This window comes from Linepithema humile, chromosome 5 (assembly GCF_040581485.1).
Source record: "Linepithema humile isolate Giens D197 chromosome 5, Lhum_UNIL_v1.0, whole genome shotgun sequence".
Lineage (NCBI taxonomy): Eukaryota > Metazoa > Arthropoda > Insecta > Hymenoptera > Formicidae > Linepithema > Linepithema humile.
The window spans coordinates 2,498,043-2,521,490 of NC_090132.1; the positions used below are offsets into that span (position 1 = coordinate 2,498,043).

The 23,448-nt window shown below is 37.5% G+C and overlaps 1 protein-coding gene across 5 annotated transcripts in view; it reads right to left on the bottom strand.

The window, feature by feature from the left end:
* Positions 1-23,448, bottom strand: part of LOC105675425 (metabotropic glutamate receptor 2) — a 127,196-nt gene that overhangs the window by 6,823 nt on the left and 96,925 nt on the right. For all 5 annotated transcript variants that reach the window (XM_067355582.1, XM_067355581.1, XM_067355585.1 and 2 more), the window contains 6 exons: positions 21,771-21,910; positions 11,401-11,571; positions 5,344-5,488; positions 2,418-2,669; positions 224-398; positions 17-123 (listed from right to left, as the gene is read on the bottom strand). In XM_067355582.1, coding sequence (XP_067211683.1) covers positions 17-123; positions 224-398; positions 2,418-2,669; positions 5,344-5,488; positions 11,401-11,571; positions 21,771-21,910 — 990 coding nt within the window. The remainder of the gene's footprint in view (positions 1-16; positions 124-223; positions 399-2,417; positions 2,670-5,343; positions 5,489-11,400; positions 11,572-21,770; positions 21,911-23,448) is intronic.

The window sequence follows — 23,448 nt, forward strand, 5'->3', positions numbered from 1 at the left end:
CGCTTTGTCAGCTTACCCTCGAAGTTCACCTTGCGCAAATACTGCAAAAGCGTTGTTCCCTGAGTCGGTTTCATGGCATCGCACAAACCCTCTTTTCCACGGCACACATCGCGATGCATATCTCTGAAAGAAGGAAAGAGCAGCGCGTTTCTTCGTGACGAACGAAAGTTTTTGGACTTAGAAAATTAAATTATCAAATCGGAGACAGTTAGATTCCAATTACCGGAAAGCGTAAGCGAACGCCATCACCGCATCGGAAACGAACTGCAGTTGATCCTCGAAAGCCGTATCCTCTTTGGTGAGACGCTCCTTCGTCGTGCAAGTTTTGTTGAATTTTTTGTTGTACGGTGTCCGTGACGAGTTTGGATATCGACATTCGAAGTGATGTTCCCAAAATTCTAAAATAAACGTGAGAATTCCTTTTTTTTCTTTATACAACGAGTAAGCGAGCGATTCGATTGATTTGGTGAGATCGACTTGGAAACAGCACGTGCTTACGTATCTTCAATTCTTCCGGCATCAACTACAATTGTCGACAATTATACAACGTTCACATATATACAGTATATCTAAAAAATAACTTGATTAAAAATTGTTCATTTTATTTAAAGCGCGATTAATGCGTGGATGGATTCCTGAAAATCTGCTTTCGGAATCGGAAGGGTTCTTGTCATGGCTGCTGGGTTAGAACATCAATAGCAAGTTTCTCTCGTGAGAATTTTGAGATTTGCAAACAGAAAGCAGTCGCGCGAAGCCAAATCAGGTAAACTAATCACTACTATTTGCTTTCTGACCGCGATACTTTGTTAGCAAATGCAACGCAAATTGAACGTAGATGTTCCGTCCAAATAATTGTGTAAAGTGTTGTGAATCGTAAATTTTGCTAAATTTCTCTACCAGCACTCGTACAGTCACATTTAAATTAACTATCAATGTTTGGTGAACCTTTTTTATGAAATCTTCCGTCAAAGTCATTTTCGGACGCCCCGACCATTCATCGTTTTCCAAATCTTCCCTGCCAGCTCTAAATCTTGCAGAAGCTTTCAAAAATTCATGTATGGAATAACCATTCGTCTTCATAAACATGTTTCAATATTTCATAGATTTGAGTTCGATATTTCAGCGATTTTACTGAGTTTAAAACAGAATTTTATATCGACTCGTAGTTGCGTTGCATTTTCGTAGCAAAGTGTATTAAAGTACTGTTACTTCGACTGCTATAATTTACATAGTACATGTTCGATGCTCATAACATACTGAAATATATGTAAAATACACAGAAAGCTTTAAAATATTACTAATTTAATAACTAACTAACTTTAATAAATAACCAAAATATTATTTGTCAGTAAATCTCGTTTATATAAAAAATTATTTCTGGTATTTTTCAGACACACTGTGTCGATTATAATCGACAATCAGATTTTAAAATAAAAAAAAAAATTCTGCAATTATTTTATAACATAACATACATGTGCAATATGCAAAGATGCTCCCGCACAGCGGAGGGAATTCTCGCTACGCTCGATAAATAGCATCTTGCAGCGAATACTTGCCTTATTGAAAGTATAAAAATTCTATTAACAAAAAGCATTTTTATTCTTTTGAAAGCAAGAATATTATATTAGCAATCAAGAATGTTTTAATATAAAAATACATCAATTTTGGACGACTCAGAGCGCGCACATCGTGCCTATATAAATATTCATTATAATTTATTAAAAATGTATGGGCGCGCGGTGTACTTTTTTTTTATTAGATACAGCATATTGAGAATTTAGTTTGTCGGATTTAAATCGACAAAACATAATTGTTTTATTTCGCGTTAAAATTTTATGTTTGACAGTTCAATAAGCGTTTGACATAATGTTTGATGTAATGTTAAAAATTAACTATAAAGTTGAAATATTAATAATAGCTCATACATACCGTAATTATTAATTAACAAAAGTATCATTTTCGATTTTTAACCAACAGTCATAGTGCATGAATATTACGTACCGAGTTATTCAAAACTGATATAAGCTTACGTTGCAACGTTTCTGAGTACGTTAAAGCTGTACGTAATACTCTATAAGCTATTATACTTTTGTTTCAATGAGAAGTAAAATACAAAGTTATTAATAGAATTACCGCTTCAACTGCTTCGTTTACATTCTATCCGGCGTTAATGCGGCGAAAACGTTGATAGAAACTTATAATGTTGGCTGACTGCAAGACTTTATATGCTAAAAGTTTGCCGAGATATATATTGAGAAGCAAGTCTGGCTTCTTGCTAAAAACCGCAGGGTTTATATATACACGCGTGTGTGTAGACGCGTATATATATTGCGGTCGTTGTGCAAAGTTTTCGAATTCCCTTAAAGCAATTCTCGTTGAGCGTCGCGTTAGCGGCGCACTCGGTCATTCGTGCTTACCGACGAACCACGGATTCCTTCGATTGTTCTCGACGGTCAAGTTAAGGAAGTACTCTTCGAAACCCTTAACAGGGTTCGCCTGGGGCTGGACCGACAGAGTGCCCTCGACTTCCGGCTCGTTACCGTCGCTCACTAATCCTCTTGCGCTCCAGCCGTCGCTCCCGATCCAGGAAAAAGCGCCGGTCGCGTTGCAACGCCTGACCGCCCTCATGACCCCGGCAACTTCTTGGTCGGAACCGAAGATAATACAACCTGCAGCAGGATACGTGAGTCGATAGAGCTTCGCGTGGGAAATTTCGTCCGTAAAGTTGCACGCAGGCCCAAGCCTGGCGCTCTTTTCATCGTTTTACCGCTATTATCGCGGTAAGGAACTTTTCCGCCGTCTTGGTTTTATTTTATCGCCCGGCATCGCGAAAATTCGTTTTCCTGAAAGGCGAAAGGCTCGAGCTTTTATTGAAAAAGTGCCAATGAAACGTCTCGCATCACGCCGGCGATTCCTGCGGGAATCAAGATTATACAGGATCCGGCAAGAATCGACGGAGGCGTAAAAAAAGGAGCATAAGGTCGACCCGACCGAGCTGCGAGACGGTCGGTTACAGAAAAAAAAGGTTCACGAGGAAATTCTGCATAAAATAGATGTTTATCGCGAGACACTTTTCTCTCTCGTTGAAAGCACGGTAGGTGCGCCAAAATAATCAGATATATGTTCGCTAAAATTGCGACCACTTTTCTTGGGGGTGAAAAGTATCTACAATTCATGCTAATATGAAATGAAGAAATAAAATTAAAGAAATTCCTTGCGGATGTACGTTTAATAATACTCAATACATTACTTCATTTATTTACGGTCAAAAAACATGATAAAAATTTCACATTTTATCTTGCTCCAAAATAAAATTATTTCCATTATACAAATAGGTATCGTATGACCAATTTATATGATGTTTATGCAACGCTTCTATCTTTCTCTCTCTTTTGACCTAGTAGTATCTCGTAAAAATATTCTTGCAAAATTCTCTAGCTACATATGTTAATGCAACGATTAATAAAGACTGATAAAATGAACTTTTTTTTTGTTTTGAGGAATAAGTTAGCTTGAAAATGTGAATTATTTATGAAAAATGTTGATCAAAAGTCACCAGATATAAAAGATTCTAAAAGTCGCCAAGGGATCTCAAGGTCCCAGACCGCGTTGAATGGATTAAATGGATGAAATATTTATTCGCCCGAGGCAACGAGGAAAGCACACGCGTCGCTCGTCGGGCGAAGAGTCCGCTAAATTCCATTTCGGTGAAATAAGATTATCTTTTCAACGCGTACAGGTAGCGTTGCGCCATTAATTGTATTTTTTTCTTTATGCATATATGCGACCGGAATGCAAACGCGGTAAGAGTTGTCTGGCAACACCATAACTTTTATATGTGCATCTTACAGCCGTTTTCGCTTCGCTCCATTTCTCATTTCGCGCTCGCGAAAATAGAAACGTATGCTTTTCCCGTTTCACCGCCGTTTCCACGCGCGTCATATTTAAATATCCCTTGCAAAGTGCACAGCCAAATTGAGAGATTTCGATATTTTATTAACGGTGCGTGTATGCAAATACGCTTCGCTTGCCGTTATGAATGATATACAAGCGTGGTATAAATCGTAATTATAAAACGTAATTTCCATGCTTATACATCGATTACGTACCGGTTATAAATGTGTGTTCCGTAGCCGCAGACAGTATCGTTTAATTTTATTTATTTTAATTCTCTCGTAAAGTAATATTTAAATCAGCTCATTACAAAATTAATATTCATCGTAATTTTATCGGAATTTTGCCCTTATAAGAGTTATTTTTCACGAAAATTCATGAATATTGATGTCAAACAAGGGATAGCGTTATTTTCATCGATTTAAATAAAAATGCAAATGTACTTTGGCTCTTCTTGAAGGAAAACTCGTTGAAAATGATACAGATATTGGAAGAGATCGTTTAATTTCCCGTATATGTCAGTTCGCAAAATGCTTTGTGCTCTTTCCCTTAATGGATGGGAAAGCGTTCGCGCGCGCAAGCATTCGGTTAAAGCTATAAGTCAAACCGCGCTTGATATCAGTCCGACTTGTAAAGAAAGCCCGGGGATTTAGCGTTCGCTCGTTTTACTCGGGAGATTCTGAGAGGAAGAAGTGGGGAAGTTAGGTGAGTTCTGGAGATTTTCAGCAAGTTTCGGATTGCATTTGACAAAGCACCGTCTGGAGTGAGTCGCGTATCCATTTCGTTAATGAACCCATTTCGTCACCCTCAAACGGATCGAATGGCTTACGCCCGGAGTCTCTGTTGCGTTCACCATCGATATCGCGCTATTTCATGATTGTGTCTTTCCCACATTCGGGCTTCATTTGTGTTTGGGCGTAATTTGCATCGATCAGGAAGGGCGAAGTCGTGTAAGTGGGTCGGTCGCCCACGCACCTCCACGCGACAATAATTTAAATCTAAATCCAATTTAATGGTATTTATTTATCTTCCATCGAAGAGCGGATTATCGCGAAAAATATATTATCGCTGATTAAGATTTTACCCCAATTGATTCTGCGCACCGAATTTAGCATTTAAGAGAGATGAGAGATAAATAAAGAGAGAGAAATAATTTAATAGCATAATATAAATCCCTTAAGCGTATATTAAGCGTCATGAATATCTCAGGATTTTCGCTTCAAATTTATTCCATTTTTTTTTTAAATAATCAACTGTCTGAATAGCTCTAGATTTTTTTTATCGACATTCGTGATGCGTGCACAAGCACTATGCATTTCACTCAATTTAATCAGAAACGTAAAGTTTTAATGACGTTTTGAAAAAAAATAAAAAAAAAGTATTTAAGAAAAAGATTTTGCATATGTTTTCTACACTTCTTTATTTGATCTATGGAGTCTTTTACTTTACCTCTTGCTCGTGGTTTTGTCAGCAGCTTCGAAACTATATTGTCGTAGGCAATCTCCTCGGCTACCCCGGAGTCCTTTACCAACTTCTCCTTGACGGCGATACATATGTTGTGTTTTCCTAGCAGTTCCTCGAGCTCCTCGAAAGCCTGCAACGCAGAGGAATAGAAGAAGATGTACTCTCTCGGTTTCTAACAATACGCCGTGTCTAATGCAAGCCCGCTCGCGGTCTTCATCGAGCAGCGCTCGTAATGCTTTGTCGGTCTTTTGGAAGAAAGATGAGCGTACTGAGGAATAAATGGAAAGGCGGGAGGGAAATGCACCTTAATGGAAAAATACAAACTTAAATAGAACGTCCACAGACGCCGGCGTCTTTTGATGAGTCGTGCGCGAAATCGCGATAGCGGAGATTGCCGCATCAACGTTTGCATTTTGCGGATTTAACACGTGCCATTCGAAATAGCGCAGCCGCTGCGTCTATAAAATAATACGACTGATAACAATTTCCGAATAATTAAGCTTTCGGGTACTTTGGACAAATGAAAAGATCAACGGCGGCTATAAAAGTCAAGCGCAGGTGTCGGTGCGCAAAGGATATTACAAATCAATACGGAGTAATGGTATAGAAACTTAAATAAGTAAAATTATAACATCGCAATGCTGGTCACGATCTTTATACATTGTGTATGCGTTATTTATAGACACATTCGCTTTCCGAAAATCACATACGTCTAAAACAAGAATGAATCGGAAGAATGGTGAAAGACCAATCGAATCTCCATCGAGATCGAGATTCTTTCACTTCATTGATCGTAAAATGAATCGCGCAATTGACTTCCGCGGTGAGACTCGCGATAGAGGAACAAAAAAAACCCTGTTACTTTGTCAGACAAATGGATATTCGTAATAAAAATCCCCGTTTGTTCCACGCTTTTGGCTTTCGACCGTTCGTTGAAAAATGTTCTCTTCATGCCACGAAATCATATATATATAGATATATACGAATGTTCGGGTATCGATCCACTCCTTCTAAATGCTCTCTTTCTCTCCTTTCCTCCCCCTCCCTCTCTCTCTCTCTCTCTCTTTCTCTCTTACTTTACGTATGCGATCCGTGCGCCGTGTCGAAATCGTTGATTTCCAATCCTGTCGCGAATAGCATTATTGATCGGTCGCGTCATCATAAAAAACGCAGTTACGTACGGTCCTCCTTTTCATCTATTTTCTAACGTATCCCGCGAGATAATGAGTTTGTAATAATAAAAAGTGAAAATCCCCATCCTTTCATGTTCTTCATCTATCGCAAAAAGCGACAGAGCTCTGTCATCGTGGAATCTACGCAATCGCTCGATCGCGCAAAAAAAGCTCATTGGATTATTTTTTTTTCTTTTCGTCGCTAATAATCCCGCAATATCCATATTTTTCTCGCACCGGACAGCAATAACGCTCTACATTTCCAAAAATAAAAATTTAATTAAATATCTGCTATAATAAGCCTAATGAAAAATCCGCATCGATCTCGACGCTGGTACGAGCGCACAATCTACGGCAAATTTGGGTTTCGCGTATCTATTGTTCAAGGAGTCGCGATTAATTAGTAGTTAAACCATTTGGTTGGAGGGCGGCTTAAGGGGTTCCTGTGTACATATTATATATTCATACCGCGGTCCAGCTTTCATTATTGTAGGACGCTAGTGGGCGCACTATAATGCTGGCCCTTGTTTCGGTTCGAGTGAAAATTGAATTTCGCCGCATATATAAATGCCAATCTCGCCACAATAGTGTTCGAAGAATCTGTTCGTATCCCGCTGAACATTTATCGAATTGGTTTATGCACTGGCTCTCCGCCGTCGCCCACGGTGTTGCGAATTGCGAGCGTTCCGCGCTACGTTAGGAAGTGGCACGTACGGAAGTTGAAATTTCAAAAGACGCATACATATTTGTATTTTATTTCTTCAATGAGACACGTCTCATCATATTTGCGCAATGTGAATTGTATAGTAAAACTTTCCGGTTCTTTCAAACGGCAATAAATAGAATACAAGAGGTAGTACACAAGAAGTACGATTTTACATTTTGTATTTCGAGATTGATTTTAAAAATTCGAAAAAAATCCAAATATCCTGCGCTATAAAAGTCTCAAAGCAATAAAATGCGCCGTGAAAAGGTAACCGAGATATTTCTAGGGAAAAGAAAAGTTTAGGAAGAGATTGCACGGATTTTTCGAAGGTCTTAAATATTTATCAGCTAAAGATCTCTTCGTATTTTAGGGCTTTCGGTATCTTTACAGTCACTGTGCTTCGCGCAATTTATGTACGTCGTTATGTATTATATTTACTTTCTTGCTTTCCAGAAAACATTGCGAATGGCCGTGATCCAAAGTTATATAGACGAATCTCGTCCGGTGATATTCTTTTTACATGCTATTCGCGGAATATTTAAATTCCAAGTCAATGTTTCGTGCACACACATTCCTTCTGTAAATATCAAACATCGGGATATTATTTTTATTCCGATCCGCTGCAGATTTCGTATGTTTCGAGGATTTGCAGCTCGTATATAACGTTGTGCAACGTCGGAATAATTTATGGTTACTTTAATGCGCAAAAATACTGTAAAAGAGCTATCTTTGAGGCTTATTAGAGTATCCCGCATGCAAACGAGATTACATCCGGCACTCTCAGCTGACCTCCGATTAAACCCCTAATCTCGATAACGCGATAACGCCGGTAAAGTTATTACGGATTACGCGAGATCAATCATTTTATCCCACATTTAGCTGACAAATTCAATCAAACATTCTGTTTTTTTTCCTTTCTCTCTCTATCTCTCAAAATAAAAATTATAGATTTTATAAAAAAAGAATCTAGCGGAAGTGACTCGATGCGCACGATGGCACAATAATGATCGACCGGATAATGTTACAATGGAAAAAGTTTTTTTCTTTTCATCGTGTTGCCAGCCGTCGCTGGCGTTACGCAAGGCAATAGATCGAAATACCATACCGCCGTATGCACGCTAAATGCGGCCACGTGTAACTGCGTCGCTCGTACATACAGCGTGTTCGCAAGATATTAATTTAATGCGGGCATCGATCATCACGTTTTGCTCACAAATGCGACGATTGTGTGATTAATACCACAATCGTGCAAATTTGACGTTTAACATTGCGCGGAATGTGGCGACTGCATTCTCCTGATTATTAAATCTCCCGCGCACTTCTCCGCGGAACGGAAATTCTCTTTGTTTTCACATCTGACTGTAATAATGAAATTATGCTAGTCCTCTGCATGCGCGCGGCGCAAAATGCTTCTCACGGTCCGAACTTACTTTTCGATCGCGAAATTATTTTTGCACCTAATTTTGAAGGTCGCGGACGTTAAGATGAAATTCATAAAAAAAAAATAATAATAAGGGACAACACGCGCATATCTTATGTATTATGTATACGGTGTATATACGTGTCGGAAAATATATTTCGTCGTCAAATCGTCGCGGCGAAAACGTTTATGCATTTTTCATGACGCGAAGCGCAACCGATTGAGGACGCCGCACTCTCGTCTCTCATCGCGATGAATGTCGGTTGCTATTTTCTCATGCGTGAGGAAACGTCGCACTTCGATTTCGTATTTCTCAGTTACGCGCTTATCAAGCGCGTTAGTTATCAAGTTGGAAACGGAGAAGCGATTACGCGGAGAGCGCGTCCCGCCCCGCAAGTAGCGCTCCTTTATATTAACCCGACATTAATCGTTATCATGCAACTAAGCCGCGGAGCTGCCTGCCGGTAGAAAATATCTTCCTTTTTTTTCCCCGTCCGCTATAATTCTTCACCGCGAATGCACTTAAATCCGTACAACCTTCATTCTTTTTCTTCCCTCCCATGTTGCCTTTGCACCTCGTTTCTATCGCACAATTTGCACGATTGTGCGTCTTCTTCACACTCGGAATAACTTGCACGAGAAGAATTAACGCTACGTCGGGTGCTTACTGGGAGTGAAATCGTGACAAGCGCTTGCGGATTAAATCCGACTTTTTCGACTATTTTCCTCGCCGAGTTCCAAATTGCTTGCATAGCGTGACTTCCGCACAAACACATTGTCCTCGCATTAATATTATTTACTCCGCGCAAAAAAAGTAGAAATAGTTTAATGGAAAAGGTTGGTAGATAATAATTAATGGAAAACAAGATTGAATGTTTGTTATATTTACAATTCGCAATACTCTGATTGATGATTGCAAATTGTTTTATACGGTACGGATCGTGAAAGTGGTGAGAGTTAATATGAAAAAATGTCACTGGCGCGGTGGCTGGAAGCACAGATGTAATTTAATAAAGTAATATATCATTGATAATGGTTTCGTTGAAAATATCAATATTTCCAACAAAATGTAAAAAGAAATTATTAATAAAAACACAGAAAAATACGTATGTCTTTGTAACATGATAAGAAGCTGATTTATCTATAATAAGCATATAATTTCACACACGTTAATATGCAGAGTATTTAATTGGAGAAAAGTTTTAATTAACATCCCGTTATAATTTAACAATCTCTGAAATTCACGTTGCCCTTCGTTTGCTCAACGAATGATGATCAAACAACTTGGTGAAATAGGCTTGCCATAAAGTCAAAAGAGTCTTAATTGCGAATAATTAGTGTACTTGATCAAGAAATATGTCAAGCGTGGAATTTTCTAGTTAGCAATTCTAGTAAGATAAGAGGCAGAGAAGTGGAAAAGGATCGGGAGAGAGAAAGCATCTTGTGGTGCAAGATAATGGTGTCCTTAGGAGAGAATGAAAATTTGTCTAACGAGCCACGCGGTTTCTTCCGAGTTATTTGATTATCGTGGGTACTGAGCAAACGAGAGACGCTGTGATTTTCGTGTGACGAATATTCACAAATATTCACTGAATTGCAAAAGCAGAATGGTCGTGGCGAGAGAGAGAGAGAGATTTACGAGACCGTCGAGCCGAAATCATTTGCACGCCATTGTGAATTATTATAATGGACTGCTCCGCGGCGAACGAAGCCCTGCTTCACTTCCCATTTATTCCCGTTTTTCCGTGTTTATTTCCTGCGAATATTACAATTTATTGATCTTTACATCCGCTAGACTGTAGCCAAGTTGAAACAATTCGACGTCGTATAATCATAGCTCGTAACATAAGTTCAAGCTTATTTTGTTGTACGCAGCGTTGGCATTTTTATAAAAAGTTTAGAACTATATTACTTTTATCTTATTTAAAATTAAATGTAGAATAATTATTAGTAAGTATTGTATTAGTATATACAATATTATAATAATTACATTTCTACTTGAAATGTAAAATATATTACGCTTAGCGCTGGCTTTTAATGTTTTAATAACGCAATATGTTGCAAACATTATTAACATATGTTTAAAAAAGAATATCATCTCGTAGCCGACAAGATATAATTATATTAAAAGTTATTTGGCTGTAAATAGAAAAAGCATTTTTTCATACTTTTCTATATAATTAATTAAAATATAATAATGTGCTATTTTTTAGATTTTGTTATTTACATATGTTTACACGAAATCGCTAACAAAGTTATCATGATTTTACATTCATTTATTCAACGTTCGTACACTACATTTTAGATATTCAGTGTGGTTTGAAAGCTTTGCAGATGACATTGCAATAATAATAATTAGAGTAAAATAATATTATGCTTAAGTAAATATAAGTTTTAATCCAACAAACTATTTGCACATGAGTGCATACAATTTTCGAAGTCAACTGTGCTCACAATATTACATTCTGTTTTTTTGAGAAAAACATTTTGTTACTAAGCTTTTAATTAGTTTTAATGTGGTGAAAAACGAAGCAGAAATTATGCAATAAAATTTACATCTCTTCTTTTATCTATCAAATGTACGTATGTATATATATTTAATTAAAACAAGAGAGATGTATAATAAATATGTATGTAACATAGAAGTAATAGAAGTAGGCAATACATATAAATTGCTTTCCGCGTTCTCTGATCAAGCATTATCCATGAATTCGAAACAGGACACTCTACGATCAAGCACTTACCTTTATACCGTAGTTGCTCTCCTCGTAAATGATGGAAACGTAGCTCCAGTTCATCGACAATACAATGTCGACCATCACTTTGACCTGATAGTGATCGCTGGGTATAGTACGAGTGAAATATTCGAAGCGTTGTTTGTTGGAAAGCTCGGGACTCGTCGAGAAAAAGGAGACCTGTAACACACAATAGGCAGATTTCCATCTTTAAGTCGTTCGAATATGATAGGGCTGCTGTGTGAATTTTGTCGAGAACAAGTATGCTTAGCCCCAATCGCGCAGTCTCGTAATAATATACTTGAAATATTTATGGTACTTATTATCTGAAATCGGATTTTATAAATTCACGCTTTATATTATTCAGTGGCTAAAATTCTTTTTACGTTATTTTATTATGTATGCAAAACATAATAAAAGTACTTAAAATGTACTAGTGAGCCGTATCGTCTGTGTCAAAAGTTCAATAAAGTTCAATAAAATACGTTTATCGATTTACCTTAAATGCATTAAGAATGCATTATAATTCGCTACTTAGCGTTGCTTCATGTAACTGAAAAAAATTTTTAATGCATTTAAAAATGTAAATCATTAAAAATGTATTTTATTGGGTCTTTGATATATGTAGACGGTGCGGTCTACACATATATTCTTAAAAGACGAAAATACATTTTTAATATTTTTCTAATAAATAATTAATAATATTGTAATAAATATATATATTTATATATAATAATAATAAGGAGAGAATATTAAAATTCTGCGAATATATATAAGAAACGCGAATGCTTTTTAAGATTTATATAAACTAATATAAATAGTTTACAAGGGACATTTTCCAACCCAATAATTTAGAATTTAATAATACTTTGTGAAAATCTACGCAGAATAAATTTTTTCCGTGTGACATTATACTTTCGATAACATAACTGCTATGTCACACTGGAGTAAAAACCCATAAGCGGTGTAAAACTCGAAGAGAATTTTTGTTATTTATATGCCGAATGTATCTAAAATAGCAAAATATCGGAAAGTTTCTTTTCCTCAAGATTGGCCTCTGACGTCGAAGCCATCGAGAAACGATATCAGATCTTCATCACGTCGTGCACAACATTATAGAATACAGATGTTTGCGTCGATATTGGATAATCCTGTTCCTGATTGCGAGCGAGTGGTTGCGTCTAAAAGCGAAGTAAACTTGGATCCTCTTGAAAGTAGCCATCGTTTCTGCCGGCTGGCTCTGTCGCCGGAACGAGCCGAGAGAGCGAAAGCGTGTAATGTAATGGCTGGAGAGAGTCACACGTTAAACTCGCGCACGGTTTTTCCCGAGGGAGAACGTATTTTGAAGTCGGATACGGCAACCGGTGACATGAAGATAATCGACTGATTTATGTCGTTCGATGCTCTTTAAGGTGATACGCGTCGCACCGTCGGAAACCCCGGCATTTTGCAACGCTGTGCAGCGACACAAAAATTTCGTTAAAAACATCTCAAGGATGCAATATACAAGGACTTTTTAGCATTCAAGCGTTGAAGAAGACATAGCGTCAAAGCGCGAGAGAAAGAGAGATATATATATATATATATATATATATACGTAATCAAGGAGCAATCTTTGCGAAGCTCCAATCTCCGTAAGCTTTATTCAACGGTGTAACGGCTCAAAGACACTGCGAGGACACAGAATCCGAAGGTCTCGCGCTGTAGATAAAGAGATTCAAAAACCAAAGTGTTCGCGGAGTCGCGAATTCAGAGTTTAAAGGGAATCTGAGACCCACAGATATTTAAAGAACGGTGAAATCAAATAGATCCAGCTGTTTGACAATCTGATGTCAATATTTGGGCATAATTTGACGAGGATTATGGGCACTCGTGCGTTGAAAGATCCAAGGATTTAGATACGGGACTTAGAGACAGGAATATAAATTTAATATCAAGAGACAAAAGCGCTCGGGGAGTGACGATGACAGTTTCGCACATAAACAGCGTCGTTTGTCTAAATCATGCGTTCCATAATAAGTTTCACCATCAGTCTGTCGTTTATCTATCCAAGTTCTCCCCTCGCGTATTCCATACAACACATCCCCCGCGTTCGCCACACGTTTCTGTGACGCTTATCGGGGAAAGGCGATTTTGGGTTAGCCGCATGTAGCAAGCGGTGAATGATTAATCATCTTTTCGCCGTATTACGGTGTAAAGTGACTCCTTCGAGAGCGATCGCGCAGCCGATACGAATCACGTCACGCTTTGCGGAACTTTGACAAAGATACGCCATTTATCGCTCCCGCGATTATCAAACCAGCGTTCTCGCTCAAGCGCGGTTCAACCTCCAAATCGCTATTTTCGAACTTCGATTTGCCACGCTACACGCCTCTTTCCGCCGTTACAAATTTAAATAACTCGAAACTCGATTAATTCCGACTTCTATCGCGACCTATTTTTATCGTGGAATTTTTTTTTTTTTTTTTTTTTTTTTTTTTATAACACTCGAGGCCGACCTCGGTCGCCCTGGATCGTCGTCCGATTTGTCTTAGTCGGAGTAACGAGGTTTCAAAACGTTCGATCTGTGCGAACGACATCGACGCGTACGCGCCGAATGAGTTTATGTAGTGAGAAACGAGGCAGCGTTATCTCGCGCCACGAAGGCTACCAGCGCTACTTTTCTCCGCAACAATGGGCGCGTCCTATCAAACGTTGCGGCGCGGTGCTGCACGCCACACAGCAAATATATTTATCATGGTTTGTCAGATTCTCAGAGTGGCCACTATTCATCTAGTAGTAATTTGCTTGTCCGACCATGTACCGCACTGACGGAGAATTGCACAAAAAGCTACAACTCGATTCGCTTAATCGACATGATCGTTTGATTAAAGCGTCTGCAATTTTCTTTGTCCGCCATGTCGAGATAAAAATATCGTTGAACTAAATCTATAAAATACTTTTATGGAGCAAGAGAGACAGAGATAGAAAGAGAGATATAGAAAGAGAGAGAGAGAGAGAAAGAGGAATGTTCCAACAATGATTTTTCGCGCATGGTTCGAGCTTATGATATAAATATTTTTTCTCTCGGTTTTTTTACTTTTTTCCACACCAGCGATGTCAAAAATCCGGAAAACTTTAAATTGGTTACAGAGAGAGAGATGGCAGAGAAATAGCGAAAATCCATCTGTCGCTGCGATAAATAGAAAAGAAATGGCAAAAACTTTAATTAACGCATCATTCGCCGGCGTATATTATTTTCCGAACGTGAGTAAACTTCAAACAATTACATTTGTATAGTTTGCACAGACAATAAGATGAAATAAACGACAAAAATTACACGACCGAATCGGTATGCGCCAGTGTGCGCGTTGAAAAAAACAACTGGCTGCATTTGTTCAAAAATTTATATCGCTCGCACAGAGAGTTTGATCTTGCACGTTGCATTTTTTCCGCGCAATTTCACATCGGGAAATTTGTGTTTGGCGAAACAACACACCGTATCTTATCGTGCTCGTTTTACTTTCTACTCGCTGAGTTAATTGAAGATTATGTGATACCGGATGCAGAACTCTCCGTCGGGATGTTTGCATTTTTTATTGCGACCGCGACTGAGGATTGTGCCGATGTAGCCGGTCCTTTTGTGGAATCTAGAGAACGATGTTAACGTTAATTGAAATGAACCGGCTGCGCCCAAACCGCGCGGAATTGCAAGCACAATTCGCTACGCCGATAAAATGGAATAAGGGGACACGCTTGCCCGAATTACCCGGTAAATTCGCCGAGGCTTTATACGACAGTAACAAGAATTTGATATGCTTCGCGTATCAGCGTTGATAATTCAACAGTTATTTCTTTTTCTAATTGCGATACTTTTTACACCGAATCACCTATTAAGGTGAATTTTCCGTTTTATTTCTACGCCAATATAAATTTTCGCATTGCGAAAATGTGTCAGATATATAAGAATTAATTATGTACGGCTTTACGTGCAATATTATGTGAAAAATTGGAACTCCAATGGCCACTTTGCGGATGTTTATCGCGAGTCATATGAAATATTCAGTGATGGATCGGATAACGATAAAAATGCTAATGCAGCGACTGAGGTTATGAAGATCGGGTTAATTAAAAAAATTTCACGAGCAATTATAAGTGTACTTTTAATCGGATAATGTAAATCGCACCCGGTCCGAAGACTTCATAGATTGAATCTAATTACTTTCTTCAGGGATTATCCCCGAGTCTCTCATCTCGCGATGTTGAGACGGCAAGCGTAATGAGCGTTTCTCTCATTTTTTTTTTTTTATTTCCTTATATTTCTACGCGAAGTAATTTCTACTCGGAACTTTTTGTATTGCGTTCCACTCCGTTCCTGTCTCTTGGCACCGGTCGGTGCGCCAATGATCGAGAAGTGACGGAAAAGAAGCGTTATCGATCATTCAAGTCCCAGCTGGGATCGACGGACGACGTCGACAGCATATTTCAACGTGAGGAATTTTGTAAAGCCGGTGCAGCTACCCTTGACGAGATGTGATTTCATTATTTAGTTCACTTGACTTGAGCACGCGTCGACTCGAATCTCGATCGAGCTTTGGCAATCGTAGACTAGCGCGATGGAGAAGCACTTACAGAAATTGCCGCGGAACATTTTCTTTTACGACTAATTTGATTCGCGAAAATCGTGACCGAAATTTGATGGCTTGATTAAAGCTACGGTTAAAGCTACTTTACCTCAATTGGCCAGTAATAATTTATGTTAGATGTGGTTATTATCAATAAAGCACAATTAATCGAAGTAATCATTGCACGCATGTATGCTGCCTTTCAAATATTTGATCGTTTCACAAGTCCTGTCGTTTTTTCATTATCGATTTTCGATTATCGAATGAAGCATTGTTCCCTACCTGTCAAAACTATGTTGTTTTTTAGTTGTTATTTTGTTTATTAGTATTAATCTTTAACTGGTGCAAATTTCAAGAAGATTGACAGAATGGTCAAAGAATGGCAACTGAAAGCCCAAATCAAGAACATTTGCGACATTGTATGCTTTATAAATTTCGTAAAAAAATTAAGTGGCAACTAAAAACATTAATTTGGACTATTTTAATTCTAAATCACAGAGTTTTTATAAGTTAGGGATAGAAAAGTTAGTTTCTAAATGGGAAGATGTGATAGAAAACGAGGGAGAATACATTGATGATTGAACTTATAATACTCTTCTGCAATTTTGCGTCAAACTTTTGATAAAAAGACAACAAAACTTATGAAACGATCTAATAACAATCGCACAAACGTATTGGGAAATCATAATTTTATAATGTTTATGAAGCGCTGTAATTTCTGAAGTCGTATACGAATCGAATTATTTAATCAAATTAATTAACTCTCCTACTTTCAACTTTTACTCTTATCTTTAGGTAAATTACTACTTTGGGCAAACTTCGCCAGTTCTGTTATACACATTGCAGCATTAATTTTCTTTCCGGAAGAAAAGTTTTCACGCGGAATCATTTGATAAAGTGCAATTTATTAGATCATGATTACTTTAATTGATTTAAAATACACTTTGTTTTGCAGAAAGACACGGAAATATTATTTTAGAATTGCCAACTGGAGAGTTTGGACGTGAAGTAATTGAGCATTGATACTGTGATTTATTGTTATTAAGGGCATATAAAAGTTCCATCGTTTTTAAGACAATTTCCATTAGCAATATTTTATAAATAACACAATATTGTTAATAAAAATATACTTTAATTGATTTAAAATACACTTTATTTTACTGAGAGACACGGAAATATTATTTTCGAGTTGTCAACTGAAGAGTTTGGACGCGAAGTAATTCAACATTGATACTGTGATTTATTGTTATTAAGGGCATATATAAAAGCTCCATCGTTTTTAAGACAATTTCCATTAGCAATATTTTGCAAATAACACAATATTGTCAATAAAAATATTTTCCGACATTATCACTTTTTGCCACTTTTCAGGCAAAAAATGGATACCGGTAAAAGAAGCTATTTTTCCCTATTTTTGAAGCGATCTATCTGTGCAATAGAAATTTTTGCATATCTCTAATTCCTTGTCTCGTTATTGTTACATTGCGTAACTGCCCGCTTGAGTCTTTGTATGCGCATACCGCCGAATCCCGTGAGCTGACTTCTGTTCGCTTGTCGATCATGTCGGCACACGTTGCACGTGTATACACTGATTGACATGAATAGCGCAGCCTCCTTTGACGCGTGTGCACTTTCCGCTCACGTGCTTAGCGCTTATGCAAGGTGTTATGCCTATGTTTCTACGTCGATCGTACGTCATTGTGCTGACAAGTTGCGGGAAAATCGTTTAGCGAGACGGTCGTCCGCAGCCGCGTCGGATCGCGCGTAAACGCGACGAGTAGTGATACTGTCGATATAACCTGCCGTTAACGTGATGAATAATGTATTTCGTGTTGCGAGGCACCCGGAGCTAATTTAAAATCCTCTTAAGCCGCGCGAGGACGTGTCTTAAATGTTAGGCATAATGTATCACGTTTATTTTTATTTTGCAACCTTTCGTCGACAGTATCGAGTGAATATATATAAACGCGTTATACATTTTGGAGAGAAGCTCCACCATTGCCGAATGCTAAGAATACCAGGAATTAACAAAAATGTTAAATAAACGTCGCGCGACTCGTCGAAAGTGAACCGAAAGTATTAATAATCTCTGAAAGATTGATTACCTCCGAATGATTAAATGTCATTCTGGAAAATACAGCTCTTAATAATGGAGACGTGTTCTGTCATTGAAAGAGATCAACTTTAATCAGGCCTTGCCACGCCGCGAAAATGATGAAGATCGAGCGCTTTCCGATCTTGTAAGACTGTTATGAATATGGATAAACGAAATTGCAGGGCTGCACGAAAGAAAAATATTGTAATTTGCGGAGCAAGCGGCACTTATCTTCTCGATCGGACAGCTGTTACCGCAAAAAGAAGAATTCTTCGTGCAACAGCTTTTTAGCAATAGAAACGAGATAATGTCAAAACAAATTATTATATATCTAAAATAATAATTTAAATAGCAATAAATTCACAACCACAACAATAATAATAGCATTTCTGTCCGCCGATAATTTATATAATATTATACAATAAATTACAGCCACTGATATCTTTATGCTTTACATAAATTATATGCCATATTAAATATATCCCCTAATTCAAACTACGCTCCGATAGTTAACGATCTATGTAGCCATAAGTGCCATAATAGCTATGAGTAATTGGTTTGGAACAAGTTTATTAGAAATTTCGCTCTCTCTCTCTCTCGCGCTCTGCTCGATACGGCAGCAGCGACGAGCACTTAAATTGTTCGAAAAGACGAGCTTGTTATATCTTTGACGACTTTGCGTCTTTTAACCAAAAGTATGAAATTGACTGGATGGAGAAATTCATAAAAGTTTGCAACTCTTTTTGAAATACTGTATTGCAAGCAAAAAGCGATCACGGCTCACATCGTATACATTCTCGAACAGTTTCCTAGTTTAGCGCATCGTAGACGCGACAAGTTTCGCAAGACTGGTTAGTTTAACGGGCGCGTCGAAACAGGCAGAAGTGGGCACAAATAAAAAAGAAAAACTATTATGAAGCGAATACAAGAAAAGTTTTAATCTGTTGGAGGTAATTTCAATGAATAAAAAAATGGACGTCGATACGCCGTCTTTATATTCAGTTTGTAACAAAAAATTGTCGAATTATAAGTTTGCGGTTAGATAATAACGCAATTTTCATGATACGGAATCATATTACATAATAATATCGTGAGATATTAATAAATTTATCGAAATTTGATATTTAATAAAATATTAAAAATGTATAAACTTTTATAACTAAATGTTCATTTCACAAATATTGTGAAACATGCTATGCGATAAATATTACATGACATAATATTACATCATAAATATTACATTACTGCAATTGAATATCAGAAGATTTGTATTACGAATTTAATGATTCAATATCAATGATAATACTTCTGTAATTTTAGAAAATTATTGTGAACGTGAATATTGTTTATTTATCAAAATTGATTGTAATCACTTTAAACACAAAACTCTGCACTTCAAGTCACGTAAAAATTATAATTATTTATTATTAACAAATATACGTGTTCTTCTGTTTAAAAAAAATATCAATAGTTTTAAAATCTAAAAATTACAATGTTAAAATATGATCTTGAACAATATTTTTTGCTAGCCGTAACATAATCGCCCTCTGAAATTCTGCAATTTTTCCTCGAAAATTTTTTCTGTATTATTACAAACAACGGAAATATTTTATGTGGCTCACGTTAAATAGAACACTTTGTATAGACGCAATTGAAATGCACTTCAGGGAGCCGTTTCTCGCAACTCCGAGCAGCTGTATAAAAACTGCGGACTGCGCGTCGTCGCGTGTCTGTCTTGCAAACCTACTTTCGACCCCGCAGAAATGGACAGAAATTCCGCCACAGGAATTATAGGCTGAAATTAAATCCGCCGCAGTTTCCTTAGACGTATATTCTGTCTGATCCCTTCACGTCTTTTCTTAAATCCGCGCAAAATCTCTTTCAAACTCTGCCGCCGTGGATTTTCGGAGGCGTGAATCGGCGACAGCTGAGTTTTTCGCAATTATTCTTGACCTCGGATACTCAACTTACCCTTGAAAAAGAAAATCTCTATTAAAAAATTATACGTCGTTTCTCGTATATCAGCGGATGTATTACGTTTCGATGGACACGAAGGCCGCTAGTTTTCTTTATAAAACGCACAAGATTTTGAAAAAAAAACGCAATTGTAATATGTAATTATAATTTTATAATTATCTCCAATATTTGTAATTGGAATATTTGGCATATTTGGAATTGTAATGAAATAATAATTATCGGCAATGACTGACTTCTTTAATAAATGTAAATTACTTAATTCGTCAATTGATTGCGTCACATATTAATCGTGCTCGATGAGCTAACGATCATCATTATCATTTGTCGTCGCACACAAATCGCTGTTTTGATCCTTTCCTAATACGATCTTCATAACTTTGCATGTAAATGCACACATTATCGCGTTCGACCTCTCTGCTGCTATATCTATCGCAGCGACCCGAGGTATAATGCAATCCTCACAATGTGGACGATATAAACAGGTTAATCTCTTAAACTCGCGTGCTGGCAACGACTATTGGCAGTTCGAGCGAAGGAGCTCTAGATGAACTGTTATTACGAAGTTACTACGTACAGAATATCTATCTCATAGTTCAAGTACCCTATTCAATGATCAATGAGTCGAAGTTTGTCCTCGAGTTGCGCTTTAATGAGTACACGAGTATCGATAGTATCTTTATCAGGCTGCGTCACTAACAGAGAGGAGACTGTAATTTCTAATTTCTATCATTAGCGCATATCGTTTGCGTTTAATTATAAAAATGTAGAATCACGGGAACAGAAAAAGTTCAATGTGTCATCTTTGTTCGTGCTGTTCATTAAGATATATGTCGAACTATACTTTATTCTTGTGTATCGCTAGATTATGATTCGTGACGTTGCCGAAGCTTCATTTTGATTTATTCTCATATGGCAACTAACGACAAATATTGGAATAACAGAGTTGGTGGAAGTTTAACAGCAATACGGGTACTTTCGCAGCTGGGCGGAGATAACGCGTTATGGTAGCGCCCTTTAAACCTCAACTAATAGAGCGCTGAAAGCTAAAATGGGCCAACAGACTCGAATGGCTTATAAGGTGAGTAGCGTTGGATGAGGTGATTTCACGGTACGAAGATTTTAAACCGCGGGTTCCGTAAACTTGCGTCAAGAATAAAGTCTTCACGGTCTGCCGCCGCCTGGCATTTTCGTCCTTCAGCCTTCAGAGGCAATAATATCGTTTGGTTCTGAATTTTTGTGGCAGCGTATTGTAAAAAGTATGAAAAATACGCTGCCGTATATAGAATAAATATATAGAACTTCCTATTCATCTTTCAACGTTTGCTTTTCAAACAACTGTAACATTTTACAAATTCCTCGTAAAGAAGAATAGTATATATATCTTTTTTTTCAATATAAATAATTTAATAATTTTTGTATACATTTATGACAAATTAATTTATAAAGAAAATAATAAATTGTAAGTTTCTGTTATTTGTGAAAAAAACTTTGATTATTTGTTACTTATCTTTCAGTTTATTCAATCAAGAAACACACAAATATTAGACATCAATGTTGTAAAAATATTTAAAAATATTCTGTTTTTTGACAGAGATTCTGCCAAAGAAGAAAAATTCTCGCAGAGTATTTTATAGAAGAGATTTTGTGTATGTTTCGTCGAGATATCTGGCGTTAAAAAAAATTGGATTCAAGGATTTACTTACTTGCGGAATCCTAAACAGTCGCAGGAGATTGGCGACTTGAATCGACGTTACCGAGCTCGCTGCGCCGACGACACCGCTGATCACCTTTCGCACAGTTTTATTGCAGTGATATTCTGCGCCGTCTATGTTGCTTATCGAGCCTGTAATATATAATAATGCGATACGGTCAGTTTTTGTTTGTAAGTTATTTAAAAGTAATATTTGAAATTGACAGATTAATTAGCCTAATGACGCTCCATCAGTGAACTTTGTGCCGATGAAAGTTTGTTGCTGACAAATACGGAAATGAATTCACGTTAATACAGTAATGATGTTGTTTTGTTCGCGAATCGTCAATATTTTCGTCATTACGTCGGATATACTGGTCAATTAATCAGTTTACGATAATAATTCGTTTTGTGCGCCGCGAATGGAAGGGAGGGGGGTGCTGAATCAATAAAAGAAGCAATATACGCAGACGATGAGAATATGCGAGCGGTATCGATATGTGCAGTATGCACATGCAAAAATAAGTGATGTAAATAATTTGAATATTTCATCCCTGGTTCATTTTCTATTAATATTGAATACATATTCTTTTATTCATTAAATACCAGCTCGCATGAATAATTCATATAATCAGCGTGTTGCCAAAAATTTTTATTGATTTACGTACATTTGACAGACTGCGTGTTTGCGGTTCGAAATTAAATAGAATTGAATTTTATTCGGCACGTTCCATTCGCAGCTTGTCACGCGGTCAGACACCAACGAGATCGAAATTAATGAAATTGTATGAAACTCTTTGCTACAGCAAATTCATTGTTATTTTTACCCTCGTTTTCCTTATCGCTCAGACTCTTTACTTCACGCAATTTCGAAGTGTAACACCTGTTGAATCGCTTGTCCTTAAATTGCCTGCCGTGAATTGCATGAACGAATCACATGTAAAAACAAATTTGCTATGTCATAAAAATATTCAAAATTATATTAAGCTTTTGAAGCGACAGACACAACGGTCGTTAAATATAAAATTTAAAACTTCCGGCATTACAATTTATCATAATGCCGAGTGTCGCCTCGCTGATTGTGATTCAACGCACGACGCAAATAAAGACAGAGATGCCGTTTCGCAGCCGCGTTTAAAACTTTCTTCCACCTGTGCAATTGCGTAAACGCGACATTTGCATAATGTGAACAGCGTTGCTTGTGGTCGACGATCGCGTCGAAGTGTTTCAGCCAAGCAATCGTTGCCTGCATAAAAAATTAACCTGCCGCCCCTGCGATTTTACACTCGATTTTACACACGTGGCCTAGAAGTGTTTACCGATGAAATTCGCTCTTACATACTTCTATACATAGTCAGCGCAAATATTTGCCAAAGGCTCAGCGTCGCGAGTATAGAGAGAGAGAGAGTAAAAGTCGACTCTTGGGGGGTTTCGCATTTTTCTTCGACGTCTCATTTTCCTTTTTTTCTCTCACCGCTTAGACGGCAAAAGAGTTATGGCGAAAACGTTTTCCGGGCGTAAGCGAAACTGAATCAATGGAAACAAATTTACCTTTCGCCGCGGGGCGTGTACGCAGCTTCGACTCCTCATGAAAATCGTCGAAAAGACGCGTTGCGTGAGAATATGATATAAAAATGTGCAAACGACAACACGTCGCGCCGTAAAATATGTATATCTATAAAACGGAAGAG